The sequence below is a fragment of the Suillus subalutaceus genome (assembly GCF_016647625.1).
Source record: "Suillus subalutaceus strain FC151 chromosome Unknown DFJ58scaffold_22, whole genome shotgun sequence".
Lineage (NCBI taxonomy): Eukaryota > Fungi > Basidiomycota > Agaricomycetes > Boletales > Suillaceae > Suillus > Suillus subalutaceus.
This window is the reverse complement of record NW_024540271.1, coordinates 419,914-443,550: the sequence shown is the minus strand read 5'-3', so window position 1 is coordinate 443,550 and position 23,637 is coordinate 419,914. Positions and strand designations below refer to the sequence as shown.

At 48.1% G+C, this 23,637-nt stretch overlaps 10 protein-coding genes across 10 annotated transcripts; 7 read left to right on the top strand and 3 right to left on the bottom strand.

Moving 5' to 3' along the window:
• Positions 1-924: 924 nt before the first annotated feature.
• DFJ58DRAFT_724932 (uncharacterized protein) lies at positions 925-2,444 on the top strand (the record flags this gene model as incomplete). The annotated part of the gene is made up of 6 exons (XM_041385155.1): positions 925-948; positions 999-1,171; positions 1,222-1,532; positions 1,595-1,979; positions 2,168-2,231; positions 2,283-2,444. 6 exons carry the CDS (start codon positions 925-927, stop codon positions 2,442-2,444), a joined length of 1,119 nt encoding a protein of 372 aa, XP_041247079.1.
• Positions 2,445-6,293: 3,849 nt separating this feature from the next.
• Positions 6,294-7,860, top strand: DFJ58DRAFT_724930 (uncharacterized protein; the record flags this gene model as incomplete). Its single annotated transcript, XM_041385154.1, has 7 exons — positions 6,294-6,661; positions 7,121-7,251; positions 7,307-7,434; positions 7,476-7,512; positions 7,562-7,612; positions 7,662-7,774; positions 7,825-7,860. The coding sequence occupies 7 exons, from the start codon at positions 6,294-6,296 to the stop codon at positions 7,858-7,860; spliced, it is 864 nt and encodes a 287-aa protein (XP_041247078.1).
• A 925-nt stretch (positions 7,861-8,785) lies between these two features.
• Positions 8,786-10,712, top strand: DFJ58DRAFT_656281 (uncharacterized protein; the record flags this gene model as incomplete). Its single annotated transcript, XM_041381896.1, has 3 exons — positions 8,786-9,698; positions 9,755-9,903; positions 9,969-10,712. 3 exons carry the CDS (start codon positions 8,786-8,788, stop codon positions 10,710-10,712), a joined length of 1,806 nt encoding a protein of 601 aa, XP_041247077.1.
• Positions 10,713-12,413: 1,701 nt separating this feature from the next.
• DFJ58DRAFT_773464 (COX6A, subunit VIa of cytochrome c oxidase) lies at positions 12,414-13,466 on the bottom strand. Its single transcript, XM_041389329.1, has 5 exons — positions 13,273-13,466; positions 13,192-13,219; positions 13,120-13,142; positions 12,899-13,071; positions 12,414-12,849 (listed from the first exon to the last, which is right to left on the bottom strand). The coding sequence occupies exons 1-5, from the start codon at positions 13,397-13,399 to the stop codon at positions 12,823-12,825; spliced, it is 378 nt and encodes a 125-aa protein (XP_041247076.1). The 5' UTR covers positions 13,400-13,466; the 3' UTR covers positions 12,414-12,822.
• Positions 13,467-13,558: 92 nt separating this feature from the next.
• DFJ58DRAFT_868239 (26S proteasome regulatory complex non-ATPase subcomplex Rpn2 Psmd1 subunit) lies at positions 13,559-17,289 on the top strand (the record flags this gene model as incomplete). Its single annotated transcript, XM_041394226.1, has 11 exons — positions 13,559-13,704; positions 13,765-13,952; positions 14,014-14,033; positions 14,075-14,146; positions 14,200-14,577; positions 14,627-14,749; positions 14,799-15,473; positions 15,524-16,189; positions 16,240-16,419; positions 16,478-17,011; positions 17,068-17,289. 11 exons carry the CDS (start codon positions 13,559-13,561, stop codon positions 17,083-17,085), a joined length of 3,000 nt encoding a protein of 999 aa, XP_041247075.1. The 3' UTR covers positions 17,086-17,289.
• A 24-nt stretch (positions 17,290-17,313) lies between these two features.
• Positions 17,314-19,644, top strand: DFJ58DRAFT_700038 (ARM repeat-containing protein). The gene is made up of 6 exons (XM_041383561.1): positions 17,314-17,516; positions 17,577-17,752; positions 17,803-17,982; positions 18,031-18,351; positions 18,404-19,237; positions 19,286-19,644. Exons 1-6 carry the CDS (start codon positions 17,483-17,485, stop codon positions 19,337-19,339), a joined length of 1,599 nt encoding a protein of 532 aa, XP_041247074.1. The 5' UTR covers positions 17,314-17,482; the 3' UTR covers positions 19,340-19,644.
• DFJ58DRAFT_773460 (like-Sm ribonucleoprotein) lies at positions 19,606-20,472 on the top strand. The gene is made up of 5 exons (XM_041389328.1): positions 19,606-19,725; positions 19,779-19,874; positions 19,934-19,961; positions 20,013-20,085; positions 20,142-20,472. The coding sequence occupies exons 1-5, from the start codon at positions 19,701-19,703 to the stop codon at positions 20,178-20,180; spliced, it is 261 nt and encodes an 86-aa protein (XP_041247073.1). The 5' UTR covers positions 19,606-19,700; the 3' UTR covers positions 20,181-20,472.
• A 113-nt stretch (positions 20,473-20,585) lies between these two features.
• On the top strand, positions 20,586-20,933 carry DFJ58DRAFT_624362 (ribosomal protein S16 domain-containing protein; the record flags this gene model as incomplete). Its single annotated transcript, XM_041381087.1, has 2 exons — positions 20,586-20,825; positions 20,883-20,933. Coding segments are annotated over 2 exons (291 nt in total), but the record flags the coding sequence as incomplete, so codon positions are not given.
• A 234-nt stretch (positions 20,934-21,167) lies between these two features.
• Positions 21,168-22,023, bottom strand: DFJ58DRAFT_715093 (uncharacterized protein; the record flags this gene model as incomplete). The annotated part of the gene is made up of 4 exons (XM_041384090.1): positions 21,168-21,245; positions 21,295-21,384; positions 21,433-21,879; positions 21,928-22,023. The coding sequence occupies 4 exons, from the start codon at positions 22,021-22,023 to the stop codon at positions 21,168-21,170; spliced, it is 711 nt and encodes a 236-aa protein (XP_041247071.1).
• Positions 22,024-22,040: 17 nt separating this feature from the next.
• On the bottom strand, positions 22,041-23,633 carry DFJ58DRAFT_773449 (succinate-CoA ligase). Its single transcript, XM_041389327.1, has 8 exons — positions 23,445-23,633; positions 23,278-23,393; positions 23,106-23,222; positions 22,910-23,053; positions 22,731-22,857; positions 22,337-22,675; positions 22,197-22,285; positions 22,041-22,147 (listed from the first exon to the last, which is right to left on the bottom strand). Exons 1-8 carry the CDS (start codon positions 23,479-23,481, stop codon positions 22,121-22,123), a joined length of 996 nt encoding a protein of 331 aa, XP_041247070.1. The 5' UTR covers positions 23,482-23,633; the 3' UTR covers positions 22,041-22,120.
• Positions 23,634-23,637: the final 4 nt, after the last annotated feature.

Here is a 23,637-nt window from a genome sequence, read left to right as displayed (position 1 = left end):
CCATCCACTCGAATGTTCAGTTCAGTCATTGCTGACCGCAGTTTTGACATCTGTACTTACAACAGCATCGCGCGGGACCTCCTGGTCGAAATACAAGGCAAGGGTTCTCGTCAGAGGTGATGGGGTGGGATACTTTCATTGCTTGAAGTGTAGGGCCGAACGTACGGATTGTAGCGTACGTTACGGGCAGCAGTCGCCTTGCGAGGTGATTGGCACGGCATGAGTGAATTGCGATTCAGCTAACCTGCAACTGTAGTCTTTAAATCCTCTCAACTTCATCCAAGGCTGCATTTGGTATCTTGTCTCCAGCTACACATACTCGCTACACATACTCGCTTCCTCCGTGAGTGCCGCTTATCCTCGAGGTATACCAAAAAAAATAAGTCCCCTATCCCCACACAATAGCTTCGCCCGACTTAAAGCAAGTGACGTTGCCAAGGTCATCGAATTGCATATACATTTCTCCCACCTTTGCGATGGGAAACTCGGCAAGTTACCTCTCCAGCCCCAAAAGTGTTTGCGTGATGTGCGCCTCATACATTTGACCTCTATTTCTCGTGACTTACGTCTTTCGATGCAGTCGCAGGACTTCGTGTCAAAGATAGACTTCCCCAGCAGTCTAGGACCTTCGAAGGTGATGTCTTTCGTATGTAAATCAAGCTCGAGTTAACTCCTTACTCCACAGGACATCGACTCTCTAGCACTTGAAAGCAAGGGACCTTCTTTGAAGTAAATTCGACCTCGGTGACCTGGTCACCCCTCGAAAGCGACGTCTTCTCAATCTTATTCCACGGGCGACATATGTCAAGTTGCTACGCTATATTCCGATGCTACGGTAAAGTTTATTTTCAAAAATCGGTATCAGCGTTAATGAAGCTATAGCCAAAGATAATTCGCCACAACACTGATTTAATCAGCCCTACAATGAATCGCTTGTTCAGGGAAGCGGTATGGAATGACTCCTACACATAATTGTCTTTGCTGATTTTAGACTGTAGTCTGACATTTTCTTACAGCGTAAAGCGGAGGCTCAACTAGATCCCTTTGCCCTCCAACGTGTAACATCTCATAAACCGTGCAAGACCAAGACGTTCATTTGGTCCCTACCCGTGGAAATCCTCATCGCTACCGTCGCCCTTCTAGGAGTGCAAGATCTGCGCACTGTACACAAGTTTCTTCTCTGTTGAGAGAAATCGCTGCTCCGCTCTTCTTCCTCAACAGAAACTTCCCAACCTCCCCGAAGGATTTATTCCACATTCGTGTAGACCCGCAGAATTTTGACGTTCTGGCTACTTGGAGGCGAACGGATACTTTTCGTCCGCCGCGTATGGTGTTGAGTTGGCTGGATTCTGGTTTGCGATCCTCACAGCTATCCGCATTTTCCCACTTCCTCGAATCCGTCCCCCACAAATCGATACGATATATCACACTTCTTTGGAATTTTGACATTCTCACATCCCCGGTTCTCCCACAAATTGTTGCATTACTAGAAAGCATCCGTGCCTCCGGCGTCGAAGAGCTGACGTGCATGGGTTTTTGCGACGGGACAGTCTCATCGTCCGTCACCGGCCTTACCGAATTCAGCCGTGTGTAGGTGCGAACAACCTGAAAGCCTTTGAAACATGTTCGCGGGCATTCTTTTCCCCAAACGTCCTTCCTTTCACAATTCAAACCATCCGCCTTTCCCGCAGTTTGGAAAAGCTTCGACTGAGTTCCGTCAAGCTCAGTTCTGCGCATTGGGATAAACTCCTGCGCCATCTTGCGATTCCAACCCTTGTCGAACTCCGAGTCGATGCGGACTGTGCGCCATCCACGCTCGTTCGTTTTCTGGCCCGTCACCCTGCTATCACTAACCTCAGTGTCATCCCGCGACCTGGTAGTCCTTGGAGGGCCAATCGAATCACCACTCGTTTGAGTCTTTCTCTATCGTATGCTAGATGGACCCCCTTGTACATCTCCTCCAAGTCCTTGGAGTCATCGTACGCAACAACTCTTCGCCTGCCTTCATATTTCCTTACAAGCACATGATGCATCGCCCGACTACATCGCCTCCATTTTACAATGTATTGGCTATTGCGACAGAATCGGATATCTTGTCCTTTCCTTGCCTAAAAGTCATCCCAGCAGTAGAGCAATGATGTATTTCGGGCGCTCATTCTATGGTCAGCATCAAACACTTAGTGATTGACTACTCGGATGGTTTAGTCTCCGGTGCTGCAGGTGATACCTTGGTGTGTGTGTTGTTGTTGTTGCAGCATTTTCAATACTAATTGCGATCATAGGCGCTATCTGCGGCATGGATTCAAGCTCTTCCTAAAGTCAAGCGTTTTACTTTGCAAGGTTACTCAGCTACTACTGCCGAGGATCTTGTCAACATCATGCGTAGCTTTGCTGCGGGTGATGTTGAATTAGGTGTGGATGTGCAGGTCGCACCAAAATCATAATATAATTCACTATACTACATGTACATAATAATATGACCCATCGGGGTGAGCTGAGCGCCAAATTTAGGCGGAGTTTCATTACAAAGTCATTCAGTATTTAGACGCGTCTCGGTTGCTGACTGCCTTCTTTTCCGATTTCGATTGTCCTATACTAGCTGTAGTCCTGTAGTCCTGTACTGTAGTCATACTCGCACTGTAGTCAGTATGTATGATGATCATGAGCAACACTTAGCACGAAAGTCAGGCTCGTACTGATAATGAATGAAATACAAGTCGTCCGTCCGTTCGAATGTAAGTGCCAAGTACGTCTGTTATTCTCAGAAATTCTAAATTACACCCTGTATCTTAGATGGTTCGTTGTAATAACAACATGGGGCCTCGTCCGTTCAAATGTAAGACTTTCCCAATGCATCTGCGTTCTCAGAAATATTAATTTACACTTATACTGTAGATTCGGCACCTTATATCATACAGAAGCTTCCTTGTAATTTGGCATCGCCCTTAACAACAGGGCAATCCAGACGTGCTACTTGACGCTTTTATAGTGAGTTTATTCTTCCTACCTTGACTTTATCTACTCAAAGGATCAGATCAACAACTAGATGCCTACTCGCATGTTTCTTTGCAAGTGTGCGCGATGCTGCGACATTGGAGGGGACGGCGTGCCCTGGGAATCCTGGCGGCAAAGGAGTGCCCATCGCCATGAAAACTGTGCATTTATTGCAAGCTGCCAACTCGGATTCGTCGTCCGAACGTGAAACATCCATTGCTTCATCTCGCTCGCCAGCAGCTAGAGTCAAACGCTTCGCAGGTCGACATTCTCGCCGCCCGAGCTATTTGCCATCACGCTTACCGACAATGATACCAACCCAGACAGTCACAGCAAACTCTGGAATTCGCGTTCAGAAGTTCAGCAAGACAAGGGACAGATCTACCGTTCTCTGAACGGTACAACCACGGTAGATGACATGCAGTGAGTAGGATACCCCGCCCTTGTCCTTATTTTTTCTAACTTAGTGGTTCCCACAGACACATTGCTCGAGCCCTTCAGGCTGTTGAGCAGCAGGCGCCGTTCAAAATCTCAATTAGCCTTGAATATCGTGGAGTCACGGATAGTCAAGGCTCGCAGTCTGAATTTATCTGCGACTTCTCGTGTTGTTATTCAAACTATCCGAGAAGAACTGGCCGTGATCACGATGGCCCTCAGAAAAGTCAAGCACAAGGTCTCGTTTATCGTTTCCCCCAAAACCCAGCTGGAGTCGTCGTGTGATGACATGTACGGGCTCCTTGCCGACCAGGAAGATGAGCTCCCTCTGACATCTGAGCCAGTTCGAATTTGATTCCTGTGAGTTTTGTTTCATCCCTCTTGTGCCCTTCGACTGAGATTACGTGAAGCACACCATTTTCGACTTGCCAGTTGATCTCTGCGACGAGATAGCTCAGGTATCCCTCTTTCTAGGGGCCGTCTCGTCGTCATTTTTGGCATCGGTCGCAGACACGGGGAGTTCCTCATGGGAGTCCTTGCCCTCGTTTTTGAGCCTTGCTATGGATGCTCAGACCCCTCATTCTGAGTCTCGCCGTCAAAATATACTCTCTCAAATTCTCGCGCTCTATGGAAAACCACCCTTTCGCGCTTCAGTCTCGATGGCCAGACTACAACCTACGCAGTCTGTCCGGCATGCAACTGTACTTATAAACCGACCACCGGCCTCAACTCAGGTCATGTCCGGTTATCCCCGCGAAGTGCTTCAACAGCCCGATACCAGAGAATGGTCCTTGCGATGAACCGCTGTTGCAGCTCTCTCATGATGGCCAATTAGTGCCAATTAACATCTTCCTTTATCACCACTTCCACGACTACCTTGCTGGATTGCTCTCTCGTCCCGACCTCGAAGCAGTTGATGGATAAGCCTTGCGATGATTGCTGGCGTCCATTGGGAGCCCACCGCATATTATCAAGGATGTTTGGGATGCCAACTTCTTTCGTGATTTCCAGGGTCCTTCCGGGCAATCCCTATTTGTCGACAGAGGCGTCGAGGGTCGATACGCATTCACCCTCAACATTGATTTTTTCAACATTGAAGGCAATCTCCAGCGAAATGCTTCGACTTTCTACCGGCATCATCTCTTGTGCATGTTTGAATTCTCCCCCTCGAGATGCGATATAAACTGAGAACATGTACTTAGCTGGCATCATTCCTGGACCTTCAGAACCTTCGGGCAGATGAGCTGAATCATTTTTCTCGATCCTGTGGTTGACGACATGGTGGAAAGTTGGGAGCGCGGGATACGCTATTCTCGCACAGCTCTCCATGCTACTGGTCGGGTTACGCGCAGTCTCTATAGCGTTTCTTGTATGTGACCTCCCAGCGGTCGAGAAAGGCTGCTCAGCTGGCGGGTCCGACAAGCCACTTTTATTGCACTGCCTGCCATTGCTGGCACAGGTCAACTTGCCGGTAGAACAGATATCCAATCTGAAGATTGGGTTCTCAGGGACAAGAACGAAGTGCGTCGCTATGCTGAGCTCTGGAAGAACGACCGGAACTTCACTTGAACGCAACAAATTGTTTGCGTCGCACGGTGTGCGATGGTCAACACTCTGGAGGTTATCATACTGGGATCCCTCCCGTCAAATTGTTGTGGATACTATGCATTGTCTCCTTGAGGGTCTCGCACAAGCTCATTTCCGTGAATTTCTAGGCCTCACAGTTGACTCCGCCAATCGCAAGTTCGACGTTATCCTGCTTTCGAATATCCTTTCGTTGACGTCGATCTTAACAAACCTCCAGAGTTTAACGAGAAGGACATCAACGTTATCAAGTCAATCTATAGCCTTCTTACAGAAGCGGTCACAGACCTGGAGGGAGCTGACCTTCAGCTTGTCGAGGATCACCTTATTGACTTAGAGAGAAAGCTTTTGTCGAAAAAGGTAGCATGCCTTTGGTTCGTATGTATAGGCTTGGGCATCGGGCCAGAGGTCATGCACCCCGGCAAAAAAGTTTACAAAGTTCACTGGGGTTAGATCGCTCCTTGGTTGGGTAGGCATTTTAATACTGCTGTCTTCGTTCTCTCTTGATTAAGTGACCCATTTGTAGCGTCGAACACGACCTTTCTCTCCCGAGTCGTCAAATCACGTATTGCTACACCAGAAGTTATGCAACGTATTTCTGATGTCATTAAGACGTCAGATACGCCCTCATTTTTAAGATCAGTCCCCTATAACTTTGGGGAAACCAAAGCTGGGACCGTGAAGGCCGACGAATGGCGCACATTAACGACCGTATACTTACCCATAGCACTAGTCAGTTTATGGGGCGAGGGGTCGGCACAATCGCAACTCAGATATTGCAGCCAGTCGTCGTGCCATCCTTGATCACACGATGGCCCTTGTTTCTGCCATTCGTATCGCATGTCTGCGATCCATGACGAAGGATCGCGCAGACGCATACCGTACATATATGATCGATTGGATAGGGAATTTACAGGTAATACTCCCCCCTGCACGCCATCGAACCAATGGCCATATGGCGTTGCACGTTTGGGACTATCCTGCAACTCTTCGGACCCGTACGGTCCTGGTGGTGTTTTCCGTATGAGCGGCTCATCGGACAACTGCAGCGATTGCCTAGCAATCATATTTTTGGTAACATTTCAATTTCTTTGTCAATGATAGACATCTTATGCTATGCGGGTATGCAGGACAGCAAGAATCAACTCTCCTCCGGTCATACATCAAAGCTGCAAAGCTCAAATGCTGGCTGAACCGACCTTCTTGTCCTCCAATATTTAGAGAGGTCAAGTTGCTATTCGACAAATTTGTGTCTCCGTCGATCAACGCTAATCCCAGCGATGTATCTGAAAATCGCCCGCTGCCCCCCGACTACAAAAGAAAACATTCCAGAAGACCTTCGCCATCTCATTCAAGTTCGGCGGGCAGTCTTGGTTGCTCGCACGCTTCACGAGGGATTTGTCTACACTCGCGACTCCACTCATGTTGGCAACAGCCTGATTCTTTATTACCCTGACGGCCTTAGGAATGTACAACCGACACCAGGGACTATCAAATATATATTCGAGACCGAGCGAGGAGTATGCTTCGCCGTGCGGTATCACCTTCCATTGCATTCTCACCTCGATCCTTTCCGCCACTATCCTCACTTCCCGGCTCGTTTATTCTCGTCAGCACTCGCTGAACATCTCACAATTGTCATGCCGGAGTGGGTGGTGTCGCATTTTGCGCGGGTGGAACTTCTCACCACAGCATATTGTTGCTGTGTCTCTGAGTCAGGTGTGTTGCGTCCCCTCGATCTGATAATTGTTGTCGTAACTCACGCACCATCAATAGGACTGAATTATACAACAAAACCACTACGCGTAAGGCAGTGACATCTCCATGCCAGGAGAAGCGGGCACTGACTCCAAGATTTTCAATACATACATAAGGCGTTTCATTTTGCTATCTTGCTTTTTTATCATATACAGTACGATTTAACATTCATGTTCTGCACTCTCAATACATCTTCCCCCTTGACTCCACTCTCAATACATTACGTAGTGATCAAGTTCGAGCTACCTTCTCGCATCGATGTGGAAATATTAGAATGTTTGGGAGCTGACCCGAAGAATGATTAGGTCAAGCAAATGCACGCCCCCTAATGCCACTTACCATCCGGTAGAGATGCATTCCCGATATTGGTTTCTAATCGAGAACAGCTTCCTTGGCTAGAAGTGAAGAAAGAAATGACAGAAGAGAAAGGACTTTCTTCAGACGTCGCTGATAAGATTGGAGAGTATGTCAAGCACAAAGGTAGGCGACCCTGATTTTGCGCAGAGTTAGATATCTAATCCCTTTCGTCATACAGGTGGCCCGTCGCTACTCGATCTTTTGAAAGCAGATGCCACTCTCATGGCAAACCCGAGCGCCAAGCAGGGTATTTCAGATATGGATATTCTCTTTACTCTCCTGCGTGCTTACAAAGTGCTGGACAAAGTAGGCTCGTTTTTCGTGAATCAGCACATGACATGACACAGGATGAGATACAGCTCTACAAAAACAACCGCGGCGTCGGTACCCAGCGTCTCAAGAACAAACGCAAAAGAAATCTGACGAAACCAAGAGCGTCCAGTCAAGAAACACGCTGGTGACGTCGAAGTGGTCGTCGATCACTGTAAGCGTTTATTCCCCCGCTCAACCAATCATTAACGCCCCCTTCACAGATTATTTGCGTCCAGAGGTGGGCCTAAAACAGCGCAAGGAGTCTCCCAGCCCTCGCCGCTGCTGGTCCAGCCAAAAAACATGTCGCAACGCTGTTGAGAACGTGCCAGAACAGGTGAGTTGTTTAAACTTAAGATTTTACTTTGTCACCTATATCATCTACAGACGCTCTACTATCGCCGCAGACGAGACGGGATGTAAACTGGGTTGTTGGAGACACGCCAAAGGCACTAGACAACTTTATGCGGAACTGCACATGTACACCGGAGTGGTGCATGAAAGGGGCTCAATTGGTGCGCACGTGGAGGGGACGTCATCCTTAGACATACGCTGCCGCCGGGTAGCAGCTTTAGTGAGTGCCCCACGTCATACACGCTCCGGAAAAATCCGGACTGAGTTTCATTTCCGTTCTCTATATAAACCTCGTCTTGTCGTTACTGCAACCCTTTTTCCTGTTACTATACCATATCTGTAGGCGCGCACTTGTAAAAACGGTCCGGTTTTTTTGCCGTTACTATACCCATATACCAGTACATACATACATACATACATACATTATTCAATATCATGATCCTTGGTCGCGACGGAGGCGGCTCTGATGGGACTGTTGCTACTGTAGTCCACCCTGATAGCTCTACAGGGATCATCAGCCCTGCTGCAGCACCAATACTAGAACAGCCTGCTGCGCTTGCCTCGTCACTATCTATCACTGACACTCCCATCAAACGGGAAAGTTCCACGTTGCTACCCTTCACGACCCTGTCGCGATGTCGAGTCGATACGCTTAACTCCATGGGAAAGGAGATGCAAGATTATATCGTTGGCCCGATGCCGGTAAAGGACTTCATCGACAAGTTCCTACTGAACCCTGGAGATTATGACATCTTGGACTTCACTTCGCGCTTCGCTTCGGCCTCAGAATCCGATGTGTTCAATTTGCGATCAATTCAAAGAGAGCAGGACGTTTATCAACCATTCGTGAGTCACCTCGTACCTATAATATTGTGATTATTGACAGTCTTAAGTACAGATTAACGGCATGCAAGAATTCGCCCCTCAATTATCGTTTGTGAACACTTCAAAAAATGCAGATACGAAGAACTGCTCATCATTTACTTTCAATGTCATGCCGGACGTATGCGTATACGCCGATGGAACATCTGACGGCTGCGATATTACCAAAGCTGAAGTGCACATCGAATTCAAGTGGAATGATGCTCTCGACGCATTCACCAAAAATCCTGGAGTCGATAAGCCTATCGTTTCTCAGACTGATAAGGCTTTCGATACACTCGGTCAAATAACGAGCTATGCTGCCGCTCAGCTCGGTGCTCAATATCGTACCCATTTATTCTCCGTCCTCGTCATTCGCAATCGTGCTCGTCTTATCAGATGGGATAGGGAGGGGGCTATCGTCACGAACGCCTTCGATTACCAGCACGAACCTCACTTGGCCGATTTCTTCTATCGTTTCGCGCGAGCATCGCCTGCACTGCGTGGTGTCGATACTTCCGTGACGGCAGCTAGCGACGAAGAAGCTACCCTTGCAAGGACAGCATTAAAACTTGCCCCTACCATACGCATGTTCAAAGTTGCGGTCCCTCGGGATCCAGCTGTCGAAAACTCTGGCTGGTTGACCCTCATTATTCCCCAACCTGTTGCAAAAGGTTATCCGCTTGTTGGCCGTTGGACTCGCACGTGCCCTGCGTTTGACATCTTCAACAAGACGGTTGTGATGTTCAAGGACTCTTGGCGCGTGTCGATCAAGGATGTTCTCCCGGAAGGCGAAACTTACAAACTATTAAAGTCAAACAAAGTTCGCAACGTCGCGACATGCATCGCATTTCACGATGTAATCCACCCTGTCCCCCAGCAAAACACCCAGACCGTCAAGTTTAGGAACGCCGAATGGGCGTGTCCTAACCAAGCTGTCACTCCTCACACCCTTCACCGCCTGGTTCTCGATATCGTTGGTGAGAAGTTGACTGACTTCGAGAGCTCTCGTCAACTTGTTCAGTCTGTTCGTGACGCATTGATTGGTATGTATTTTTAAACCTGAAGCCTCGCATATTTATCTAATGTCCCTACTATCCAGCCCATCACGATGCATTTGAAAACGCAAAAATATTACACCGAGATCTCAGCGTCGGGAATATCGTCATTTACCGAGGGAAGGGGTTCCTTATCGATTGGGACCTAGCAAAGCTACTCATTATCCAGGGTCCTCGACAGACGACCCGTACGGTATGTTCAATTCACGCTCAAACTCATATTGCACTGACTTTGCTGTTACTCAGGGAACCTGGCAGTTTATGTCCGCTCACCTCGTCAAAAACATCCACGCCGTCCATGGTGTCGAGGACGACCTAGAGTCCAGTCTTTATGTCGTTTTGTGGACGGCCTTGATGTTCAAGGAGAGCTACATGAGCTCCGTTGATCGGACACAGTTTATCATGCAGGTTTTCGATGCTGATCCGCTAGTGGGGTCCGGAGGATCTGCGAAATCGAACTGGCTCGTCGCAAGAACTGATTTTCCGCGGGATTTATTCGTCGACTGCAAACCGCTCGACGATGTCGTTCTTGAACTCGCGCAGTTCTTTGCGCATCGATACTCCGTGGTTCCTCCTGAGGCGCAGGAGACTCTTGTGCAATTGCGGCTCTCATTGGCCGAAATTATGGACGGAGTTGGGCCTGCGCCCACGGCTGTACAGCGGAAAATTATGAATGCTGCACAAAACGTCCTGTTGGAGTCGGTTGCCTACCAGAAGGAGATGGGGATGAAGAAACTGCAATCACACGAGGCCGTCATCGATATTTACAACAAACACCTTGAATCACCCGGCTGGCCTGATCAGGATGCGGCTGTACTGCGAAAACTGCATCCGATTGACAAACCCAACGGACGTCGTATGTATACAAAGTCACTGTGCGCCTCGCAGGTCGTGACGGGACAGCTCACACCCGCTAGTAAGAAACGTAGGCTGGATTCAGAGGGTAATGCTGAGACCCTCAGTAATCTTGGACTTGATGATCTTGCCTCTCTCAACCAATGACACTTTAGTACAGTACTTTGGAAGCCTGTATTTCTCCTTGCCATTACTGTACACAATAAACATTTCGTTCTCGCGTGTTCTGAATTGCCAATTGCAAAATGCCCGAGCGTACTGCCCGATCAATGCCCGATGGATTCTTTATGAGCGCGCGATGAATGCCCGCCGGATGCGCAGGTCATTTAACTATGTATTAAATTTCTTGTTTTCGCAATCAACTTTTACCCACAAGAAAATTTGTGCTTTGCAACGGGAATATAAATGTCAGTCATTATATAATATTTTACTGACCATTTTATGCGCCTCAAATTTTGTATTTCCTAAAGACAAAATTGGATTGCAAAGTTTAATATCTGCATTGTCATTTTCCCGGCGGAAAACTTGAAATACTTTTATCTATCTAGACCGGACTGAAAATATTTGTCAAAATATGTTACTTTGCTCTCTCATCTCACAACACTCCAAATTTGTTATCAATTTAAATTCAAAATCCCTTATTTATCAATCTCATTTTGATTGCAGTCTGAACTTGTCCGTGAGTGAATGTCACATGATGGACGGCTCACGTGTTGACGACTTCTGCTCACTTGCGCCAAGACCACAGAGCATACAACACCATCATATATTTTTAAAAAAATGCTAGTCCTTTAGCATGTCCATCGTACCTCCGTCACTCGTGTCTTTTTTTCTCTCCTGCCTGCTGAAGCCTGCTTCTAGTTTCATTGCCCATCCAAAGCACACATCATCGAGTCTCGGATCTACTTTACCATATGCTGCTGTGCCATGTACTACTTCTGTCTCTCGGTTCGCATAAAATCCGTCGGAGTCCCCCGCTGGGGGACTCCGTTGGCTAATTACCGCGAGACCTTAGCATAAAATTGATTTAATAGACCTTGAAGGATCCATCCATGAGTGAATCTTCGAGGCATGGTAAAAGGGAAAAGATTGTTGAGCAGGTTTCCAACCTGCAACGGATCTCAATCCTGTCACACTTACCACTTGGCTAAGACTGGTCAAGACAGCACCATCCTACAAACATATCAGCTTCGTATTGTGAAGGCCATGTGCAGCCAAAAGACTGGTTCTAATTGCCGAATTCAAACGGGACACGTGGCAGCAGCGAGAAGTCACGGGCTGACTTACTTGGTGATCATCTTGTGGATTCGGTGACGTCAAACAACGATGTCAGGTCAAAACCAATCCTAGATGCCCATCATTGCACCCTCAAATCACTGGTCCTCTACAACACTGAATTGCCTCGACTAGTGTCATGCTGATCAATGCTATTCGGAGGCCGCGGTGTCCTAGAGCACGAGATGGGGCGCGACAGAACGACAGAAGCAACAAGTTTCATGTAGGTGTGGAGGTCACTCGCTACCAATGGCAGCCTGACATTTGCCCTGAATTTGGCGAAGCTGGTATAGCACGTCTTTCTAAAGCAGCACTTCCAGCTTCCAATTTGTACCAATATTAAAACGCGTGTTCAACTCCCAAAACGCGCATTAATCGGGGAAGGCGCATTAGATCATTTGTTTGAAGGAGCACTGTAAGGCCGTGCATCTCCTTACCACGAACCTCGCAAAGATGCGCAGGCGCGCTATGTTGCAGGCAACAATATTAGTCAGTCACCGCTGTGATTTATGTGCTTTCAGACGCGAGTGCAGATTGAGACGCACTAATATTTCAAGGACCATTTGGTTTCTAACCCGGGATACGTTTATCTTTTCGCAAGCCAACTTTCTTGCTGATGAGAACCGCTCGTAACATTCTGAAATGGCACTGGGAGGTGAAATTTCTGGCTTGCAAAGAAGGTGAAGTAGAATCCCTAGCATTTCATGCATGGGGCACATCTCCTGCAGTGATGTCTAGACACCCACATAAGCCCTCAGATCAGGGAACAGTTAGAGGGGCTGGTGCCCAGCGCGCATTCCTTTTAGGTTTCCCACACTTTATATTGACGATCATGGCAGCGACATCAGAAACTTAACCGGCACTTCATCGAAACCATGCAGGCAGATATAACACCAGGAAATTACGACTTGCGCACCGACCAGAGTGATGGAGATAGCAATGCCGCTGAAAATGTATCATAGTCTACTGATACGAAACAAGATCATTCCTCCGACAAGTCTTTGTTGACCTACAGATAATGAGTTGAGACGAACACAAAAATAGTTTGAACGGCTTACATGTGGGTTAAAGAACAGCGAGTTCATACCCCAAGGGTAAGGCTTGGTACGACGGTTCATGTATTCGTACTGAGGGATGTCGGGGAGGTGACCATCATGTTCTGCCTTTATGTGCTCTACATGTTCTGCATGTTCTGCTTCCACATTACGCACCCAGAGGGCACAGACAATGGCTAAAAAGGGGTGAGCAGACCAAACAGAGTGCTGGTGTTGAAACGCACTAGCTGGTACACAAACAAAGAAGCTTGCATGATGTCAACTAAGACCAACTATGTAGGAGGTATTGCACTAACCTTATTCTGCGCCAAAGCTGAGTAACCTCTGTCAGGTAAATTAAGTATTGATTATATCCACAAGACAGTGCTTGTGCGAACCTGCAGCATGGGCCCTGACCGCATCACGCTTTGCAAAATAATCACCTGCACCTGCATCGGCAGAAGAAGCGCGAGAACCTCTGGGAGCTGCGCGAGCAACAGTACGTACGGCGGTGCGAACAAACATGAATATAGGTGTTGAATCAATGTCAATGAATATTTCACGTTTAGACAGGTTTAGACGGATGAGGTCGGGAAGGTCAATTAAATCTCCGATTGAAAGACTTGTTCGTGTGTAGCGTGATGAAAGGTGACGCGTCTCATAGTATTCTTTGACTTGAAAGTCATGGTCATCCGTTCCCAATCTTCCGCGGCTGGCGTGCTCGCTCTCCTACAAGAACCAGACATCGTATTCAAGCAACATGCTCTCAAAGCACTCATTCCCCTTGTTCCTCAGTTTTGGGCTGAAATTTCGGAGCACATTGCACTTATGTATGGGTTGCCATTCCTCACTACACACTAGTCGATTCTGACCTCGGAATTCATTCTTAGAGAAAGCTTATACGAGTCCGATGACCTTCCAAAGCCTGCTCGCCATAATGCTGCTTTGCTGGCTAGCAAAGTGTATTATTTCTTGGGAGAGTATGACGAAGCCTTGTCCTTTGCCTTGGGCGCAGGGAGCGCGTTCCAGGCTGAGGCTCGCGCACATGGTGCAGGCGAATATGTTGAAACAGTGATATGTGAGTGCCAGACCCCTTGCCCTGGCCCATATTCAACTTACGTTGTTTGCTCACCTCCAAGCCAACGCAATTGACCGATACGTCACACTGCGTACTGAAGAACCTTCCGGAGCTCGACGAAGATTGATGCTCGGCTACAAGCTATAATAGAAAGCATTTTTGATCGCTGTATTGAAGAGGGGGAGTACCGCCAGGTAACTTAATCGTCGTGCATGCTACCTACTCCGAGCTCACCGCTTGTGGGCAGGCAATTGGCATTGCATTGGAGTCTCATCGTCTCGATGTTGTGAACCGTATATATAACTTGACTCACGACGTCTCCCTTCTCTCGTATACGATGGAAGCTGTTTTAGATACAGGTTTCTCTCTCTCCTACCGCGATCAAGTCCTGAACTTCCTCCTACCTCTCTTTCCTCCTCCAACATCACTGTCAAAATCCCCGCACATTCATGCACTTGCTCGGCTACTAGTCACCCTCAATCGACCGTCGCTCGTCGTTCCACTCCTTACCTCCCTCATTCCAAAGGAGAGGCTTCTTGCATATCAATTCGCATTCGACTTGGTTGAGGGAGGTGCTCGGGAATTCTTGCAGGGGGTGAAAGCCGATTTACCTGTGGGCAAGGAGGTAAATATGATCATCTACATGCCAACGATACATTAAGTGTGTTCTCTAGGAAACGCAAGACATATACGACAAGCTCCGCAAAATCTTGGATGGGCAAGAGTCTGTCAAATTATACCTGGAATTTTTGAAGCGTAACAATAAAGTAGATATGCTAATTCTGAAGAACACGAAGGTAAGTGTTCTCATGGTAGATTTAAACATCGTTAATATTCTGTCGCCAGGACGTTCTGGAAGCCCGGACGTCTATATATCATACTGCGGTCACTCTACAGAACGCTTTCATGCACGCCGGAACAACTTCTGACGTGTTCCTTCGCGAAAACCTTGAATGGCTCGGTTTGGCGTCTAACTGGGCCAAGTTTTCTACGACCGCCGCCCTCGGTGTCATTCACAAGGGTCATTTCGAGGAGGGAATGAACATTCTTGGCCCATACCTCCCCCAAGCAGGGGGCGAAAGCCAGATCCAAGGGGCCGCCTACTCCGAGGGCGGTGCTCTTTATGCTCTTGGTTTGATCAACGCTGGCTGTGGTAGCGGCCAACCTGTTGAGAACTACCTTCGCGAGACCATGAAAACCGCTCAGGGCGAGGTTGTGCAGCACGGTGCTGCTCTCGGCCTTGGTATTTCAGCAATGGGTGGAAGAAGTTCCGACGCATACGACGACTTGAAGGAGACGCTGTTCACCGATTCCGCAGTGGCCGGCGAAGCAGCTGGTTATGCTATGGGTCTCGTGATGCTTGGCTCTGCAGATCGGACCTCCGCGGATGAGATGTTGACGTATGCTAGAGAGACGCAGCACGAGAAGATCATCCGCGGCCTGGCTATGGGACTGGCGTTCATATTCTATGGTCGCCAAGAGGAGGCAGACTCTACAATTACTTCACTTTTGACTGAAAAGGTAAAAGCCCTACCATGACCATCAGCGCTCTTACTGAAGTGTCCATCCAGGACCCTATCTTACGTTATGGCGGTGTCTACACTCTCGCACTAGCTTACGCAGGGACGTCAAACAACGATGCAGTGCGCCAGCTACTGCACATCGCAGTCTCTGACACCTCAGATGATGTTAGGAGGGCAGCTGTGACCTCACTCGCCTTCCTCCTATTCAAGAATCCAGACCAAGTCCCCCGAATTGTTCAGCTCCTCAGTGAAAGTTACAACCCACATGTTCGTTGTGGCGCAACCCTAGCCCTGGGTATCGCATGCGCAGGCACCGGTCTTCAAGATGCTGTTGAGATCCTTGAGCCCATGACCAAGGACGGCGTTGATTTCGTGCGACAGGGTGCCTTTATTGCCCTTGGTATGATCTTGGTCCAACAGTCAGAAGCCTCATCTCCATCCATGTCCTCAACCCGTGCCCTCTATACTAAAGTTGTGTCTGACAAGCACGAAGATCCTATGGCACGTTTTGGTGCTGCTATTGGGCAAGGTTTGATAGATGCTGGTGGCCGTAACGTCACCATTAGCTTGCAGAGTCGAGCGGGGAGCAAAAACACCAATGCGATCGTTGGTATGACCATGTTCTGCCAGTTCTGGTATTGGTATCCATTAGCACATTGCGCGTGCCTCGCGTTTGAACCAACCGCTATCATTGGCTTGAATGAAGACTTGAAGGTGAGCACCATGCAACGCTTCTCGGCTACTTTCACTTAGCCAGAATTCAGGTGCCAAAGTTCGAGTTTGTCTCCAATGCCAGACCCAGTCTTTTCGCCTATCCACCTCCCGCCACACCTCCCAAACGGGAGACCTTCGCTAAAGCGGCTACCGCAGTTCTTTCGACAACCGCTAAGGTCAAAGCGAGAGAAAAGAGAAAAGCAGCTGCTGATGCAGATGTTATGGATACGGTACGCGTGGTTGCGTTTACAACGGACTGCTTCTTTACTTATCTATGTGGTATTTTAGGATGAGAAGCCTGAGCAAAAGAAAGATGGCGACGTTGAAATGAAAGGTGAAGAGGGTCCTGCCGGCAAGCCTACGGATGGCTCGCCTTCAACTAACGCTTCCGAAGACGTTAAGCCGAAACGGAAATCAGAGCCTTCCTCAGAGAATGTTGCGAACTTCTCCCGTGTTACCCCCACGCAACTCGCCTACATCAGCTTCCCCCCTGAAGGACGGTATCAACCCGTTCGTCCGGTATCATTGAACACAGTCCCGCCCAAGACTGGCGGCAAAGGGAACCCGAACCCTGGTGTCAGGAAGGCGCCATCTGGTGTTGCCTTAGAGCGGTACGCGGGCGGGGGTGGTATTCTCTTGATGGTAGATGAGAAGCCTGACACGGAGGCAGAGTTCATTTCGTTTGAACCCCCCGTCGTAGAACCAGTACCGACTGAGAACGGACATGCGCAACCGCAAGCCCTCGTACATAGTGCCAGACCTTCGATCCACATCGCTTTAGATGAGAATTCGCCAGACGTTGACCCTCCAGAATCATTTGAGGTAAGTGATTATTAACGATGACTAGTCACCCCGAGAGACTAAATAAAATTCACCAGTACCCGTTTGACTCGTAAACTATTATCCACGCTGTATCCTAACTGCAATCGAACATTTTCAATATTTAGAAATTTATCGTGCGATACCTTAAGTTATGTTCAATCGAGTACACAGCTTTTCGTGAGGTACCACCGCTACTCGCAAGTTTTACTGCTCGGCTCCACTCTGCAGTTGCACTCCTCGTTTGTAAAATCAGATACCGAATGTTTTAGTCGATTTCTTGAACAACCTGGGGTGAGAACTTCGTGACATGACAAGTTGAGTCACATTGTGTGATGATATGACAATGTCACGCGTGGCTGATAATGCTTTATCCTTTGTTGTGACGCGAGGGCTTTCAACATCTTGATCTTCTTTCTGGTTCTATCTCTCCCTTCCATCATTTCTTAGATTTTTGCGATCCAGCCATCCATCATGGAGTCACGTACTATGGAACACCGCAGAGCCAGTATGCTTGTCTCAATTTTTTTTTCTTGATATCAGTTACTGAAGACGCGTGTTTGATCAGATTATAAGAATAAAGGTGGTTTGAAGCAAGACGATCTTAGGCGTCGCAGAGAGGAACAGCAAGTTGAGATCAGAAGGCAAAAGCGCGAGGAGAATATCGCGAAAAGGCGTAATTTCCTCCCCTCAGCTTCAGCCGACTCAGATGAAGAAGCGACGACAAGCAGTTGGGAGCCTCCGGTGTGTACGATCTCATCCACTTTACGACTGTCTACTGAATGTCCTTGCAGCTTGCGGAAGAAATGATCAGTGGCGTGTTCTCTAACGATCCCGATCGCCAGTTGGATGCAACTACGAAGTTCCGGAAACTGTTGTCAAAGGAGAGGAACCCTCCAATCGAGAAAGTCATCGAATGCGGCGTTGTGCCTCGTTTCGTTGAATTCCTTCGGACTGGTGCTTCCATGTTGCAGGTTTGTTGTTCCGGGCCTCGCCTTGACTCAATACTAATCGGTTTATAGTTCGAGGCCGCTTGGGCGCTCACAAATATTGCTTCCGGGACCGCTGAGCACACTCAAGTTGTTATCTCCGCTGGAGCTGTCCCAGAGTTCATCAACCTCCTGTCATCGCCGGTTCTCGATGTTCGTGAGCAGGCGGTATGGGCCCTCGGGAACATTGCTGGTGACAGCCCACAATGCAGAGATTACGTCTTGCAGCAAGGAGCATTGAGGCCACTCCTGACTTTGCTAAGCGAAAATCACAAACTTAGCATGCTCAGGAACGCTACCTGGACCTTGAGTAACTTCTGCAGGGGCAAAAACCCTCAGCCTGACTGGGAACTGGTTCGTGACAAATCATGGCTTTTATGCACAGGATATTGACATCTTTCACTAGATCTCTCCTGCGTTGACCGTCTTGACCAAACTCATTTACTCGCTCGATGACGAAATTTTGATTGATGCATGCTGGGCTATTTCATACCTTTCAGATGGTTCAAACGACAAGATCCAAGCAGTTATCGAGTCAGCTGTATGTCGGCGCCTCGTTGATCTACTCATGCACAGTTCAACCTCCGTGCAAACGCCCGCCCTTCGTTCAATCGGCAACATTGTTACTGGCGATGATCTTCAGACTCAGGTCGTTATCGCGTCTGGGTCCTTGCCAGCTCTTCTTTCGCTGCTATCTTCCCCAAAAGAGGGTATCAGAAAAGAAGCGTGCTGGACGATCTCCAACATCACCGCTGGGTCGCCTCCCCAAATTCAGGCAGTCATCGATGCCAATATTATTCCCCCACTTATCAACATCCTTTCCAATGCCGACTTCAAAACGCGGAAGGAGGCCTGCTGGGCAATTTCGAACGCAACGTCCGGCGGTCTTCACGAACCAGCACAGATCCGCTATCTCGTCTCGCAAGGCTGTATTAAGCCACTCTGCGACCTGCTCACTATGATGGATAATAAGATCATTCAAGTTGCCCTTGATGGTCTCGATAACATTCTGAAGGTCGGTGAGACGGATAAACAGGCTGGAGGTCCCGGATCCATCAACCAATATGCTCTATATGTCGAAGAGGCAGGCGGTATGATCACCATTCACAACCTCCAATCACACGACAACCTGGAGATATATAAGAAGGCGTTCAATATCATGGACAAGTACTTCCCAGATGAGGAGGAAGTGGATGCAGCAATTAGCGCTCCTAACGTTGATGCCAGTGGTGCATTTGCCGTAAGTTCACTGATATTGTCCTCCTCCGTCTACTAATTATCTGTGCAGTTCCACTCAGATGTCACTGCTCCTCAAGGAGGCTTTAGTTTCGGCCAACAGTAAACTGTTGGTCCTGTTGATTCGTCTATCTCTTACTGCGTGCTACTGTCACTTATATCTTGCACCAACCATTATCGTTCAACTCCCCATTCTGTTTGCAACCCGTGATCTCCCCTTACTCTTTACGCTTGTGCAGTATCTTACATGTAACGCGTCTAACGGACGCAAATTCCTTTGTGACAGAACAATATATGTCAGAGCACGAGAAAATGATTCAGTGTAGTAGCTGATAATGGTGATTATTGGTAACCTGTCCTACCTATGATGTCTGTTATGCGATAGATGAAATTTACAACATGATTGATCTGAGTGCTGGTGGCATGTCTCGCCCGTCTTGCTTTGCGCCACTACAAGCTCTACCATCATGGCTTCTCAAATCCTCCCACTAGGCGAGTACAAAAGACAACAAAGACCATCGATCATATTCCTGACAGCCTCGCAGAACTAATTGACAGATGCATTGGATCCCGGATATGGGTCATCATGAAGAGTGATCGTGAGTTTACTGGGACGCTGCTTGGCTTCGACGATTTCGTGAGTGAGTCGGCCACTGTTTCCCTACGCGATAAAACTGGTATTGAACATTCCTACGCGCAGACATGGTGCTAGAGGATGTAACAGAATAGTCAGTGAGACTAAATGATGGCGATTTCCTGTTGCTGACGGTCGTCCTCAGCGAGACTACTCCTCAGGGAAGAAAGAAAACACGGCTCGCGCAGACGCTTCTCAATGGCAACAATATTTGTATGGTGTGTAATATTCTTTTACTGAATGTTCGGGTGGGGGATGACATCTGCCTCCCTAGTTAATTCCAGGCAGCGAAGGTCCTGAGTCGGACTCGTGACCTATGAAAAGACACAACAGTGGAAAAGTCAACACGTCCGAGCTCTTGCACTCTCAGTTCAAGGGCTGCTTGTAGGAGAACTTTCACTAGCACTGGCGTCATGTTGTTCGAGTACGTATGGTAAATCTCGGTGATATTGTGGACATTACGAGCACCACATCCTTTCATCCAAACCAACTATGTATGATCTATAAAACTTGTTGCCCGTCCACTGCGATTCCTGGATTGTACTTAGGTCACAATAAATGTATAGTAGCCTAGACTTTAGTCCAATTGAATTTGTGAACACTCACGCGCGTACTTCAAGGTACTTCAGCTCGGGACGCGAAAACACGTCCCTCCAAATAGTAGTAAACACGACTTTCGCTCTCGCTCTCTTCCAGACATACTACTTGTCAGTTCACCATGCCTGTCCGCCTCAGGATGGCCATGCACGGCCGGAGACACAATCGTATATTCCATTTAGTCGCCATTAACCAGCGCACAAGACGAGACGCAAAGCCTATGGAGCTTTTGGGCATCTATGATCCTGCTCTTAAGCTCGGGGACACACACAAGACTGTCAAATGGAGTGTGGACAGAATAAAGTACTGGTTAGGTGTTGGAGCACTGCCTAGTAAATCTGTAGTCAAGCTATTGGAACGTGTAAGTCCGCCTTTGTTATTCGTACGCTTGTTGGTACTAAAGTAAATAATATTCAAGGGTGGTGTATTACCGCCAGACTCCAAGTATCACCCGAAGGTTTCGGATCCAAAATTTGGCACGGAGTCATCAAAAGACAGTCCCTCTGGCTCAACGAGTAGCTCTGGAATGACTTCAGCTACGTTGTAGTTCTCGTGGTGCCTGAGGAAATCTTGAGCAATTCGACGTCGCTGTGGGGTGGGTTCGTTCCACCGTCTGTTAAGAGCAAGGAGGAAGTCGTATATTACCACTACAGCTTTGCATATGTAGATTGCAGCCATAATTGCATTATCATTCAAATATCTTCTATTTATTCAGGAGGTCATATATCTCTTGATGTCCAGCTACCTGAGCCAGCTCTGCTGCAGTGTAATCGTCGGGATCCTGCCCAATCACGAAGTCAGTATTTGAATCATAAGGTTCCATGCCTTACTTTCAATAGAGGATCCCCTCCCTTGCTCAGTAACGCCTGGACTACTGGCAAGTTCCCTCTGTCACAGGCCAGATGAAGGGCGGTATAATCCTGTCACTAGAACTTGAGTTTTGCGTAGAGAAGCACCGGTGAACGTACAAATTCATCGCGTGCGTTTATATCGACCGCTGGATTTACAAGCAAGAACGCCATCAACTTCTCTGCATCTCCCGCGATAGCCAATCCGTGCAGCGTCTGAGCTTCACCCAAATCTGGGCCCGGATTGACCAGTAAGCTGACAGATGTTCCCATCCCGCCGCCGCCACCTGAAGACTCCGAGCCAGTAGAGTCATTCTGAACACCTCCATCCACGCCTCCATCCTCCGATCGCTTCCCAGGCGCATTGCTGGGAGTAGAACCTGGTTTCCATCCCAGTTCCTGAGCGATTGCTTGATACCGCTGTGCCGCGGCGTGGCCATCGTTCTCATACGCATCGCTCGCCGCTTTCCATGCGTCCCACTTGGCACGTCCTGTCATGTCAAAAATGTATGGCCTTGAGCCCTGCGGCTTTGGCGCCACCTTGAGATATTTAAATAGACCATACAGCTGTGAACAAGTTAGAGAATGGATAAAAGTCAAGAGTACTATGTTGACCTCAAGCTTGATGGTAGTGGAAACCTTTGAGAGGGACGGTGCGGATGATAGATAGCTTGCTGCTTCATCTATGTCTAGGGACGAAGTAAATGACATCGATGAACGATTGATGAACGATTATGTAAGCCCAAGAAACCCAACAATAAAAATAATAGATTGAACTGTAGTAAACTGGTATAGCGGTAATATCTATCTATACGAGACCTGCCGCCTTCATTGCCTTTCCCGAAAGTCAGCATACCATTGTAAGGAATCAAAGGTGAACAAACCTTGAGCATCTCAGCACCAATCTTTGCCGGACTGTCCGTCACTATAACACCAGCTCTCTCGAGAGCAGCAACCTTGTCTACTGCAGCGCCTGCGATCCAAAAAGTCAGTGGAAGAGTCAAGTGAATTCAATGATTCATACCTTTGCCGCCGGAAATGATAGCACCAGCATGGCCCATGCGTCTCCCAGGGGGAGCAGTGCGTCCTGCGATGAACCCAACGACAGGTTTGGGGTTCTTACGAGTCTTGTTGTATTTTTCAAGGTAGTCGGCAGCCTCTTCTTCCATAGAACCGCCGATTTCACCGATGACAACAATACCTTCGGTCGCATCATCTTCCATGAAAACTTTGAGGGCATCTATGTGCTGAGTACCGGGGAATGGGTCGCCACCAATGCCAATACAGAGTGATTGTCCGAGACCAACACCAGTGGTCTGCGCGACAGCTTCATATGTAAGGGTTCCAGAACGCGAAACGATGCCTGGAGTGCATCGATGAGGCAGGAGATCAAAACAAGCCTTTTGGCCGGGACATACCGATCTTTCCTGGCTTGTGGATGTGACCAGGCTGGATGCCCATTTTGCAACCTAGTGGGTTGATGATACCGGGGCAGTTAGGCCCAACGAGACGAGATTTAGATTGGCTCTTTAAGGCATTCATGACCTAAATATATAAAGTTTATAAACTGCTTCAATGAATCGCAAAAATAATCCACCTTTATTTCATCGGCCTGAGGAATACCCTCCGTTATGCAAACAATCAAACCAATCTCATTCTCGATGGCCTCAATGATGGCATCAGCAGCGGTGGGGGGAGGAACATAAAGGATTGTTGCATCAGGGTTTGTTGCCCGAACGGCCTATTCGATATGATGAAGACAGTTGGCAGAACAATGATAAATTCCTTCATACCTCTTTAACACTGCCGAAAACAGGGAGACCAAGATGCGTTTGGCCTGCTTTTTTGGGGGAGACACCCCCAACCATATTTGTTCCATAAGCTAAAGCCTCTTTCACGTGAAAGGTTCCCTATTCCGATGATAAATTCTTCGCAGATTAGACTCCAAGGAAAACGAGAGCTCACCGTCTTTCCAGTAAAACCTTGACAGAGTACCTTAGTATCTTTGTGAATACGTAGGTTGTGTATGGTGTCGGCATAACTCTTTCGAGAAGCCGAAACCGAGAACGACCGGCGACCGACTATGGAGACATTAGTTTCAGTTGCTATTGAAAAGTAGATAAGGAACGTACGGTCAGAAGCAAAGGATTGACCTGAACGACGAAACATTAGTTGACGTGGTGTTGGAAAGAAATGCAAAATCTCCCCGCTACGCTGTGGACTGTGGCAACCCGCCCGCCGTGCCAAAACCTCAAAACCCGATATTTCCCGATTAGGCACTATGTCATGAGACACTCTCGCGTTCCTGGTGTACCTGAATCGGAC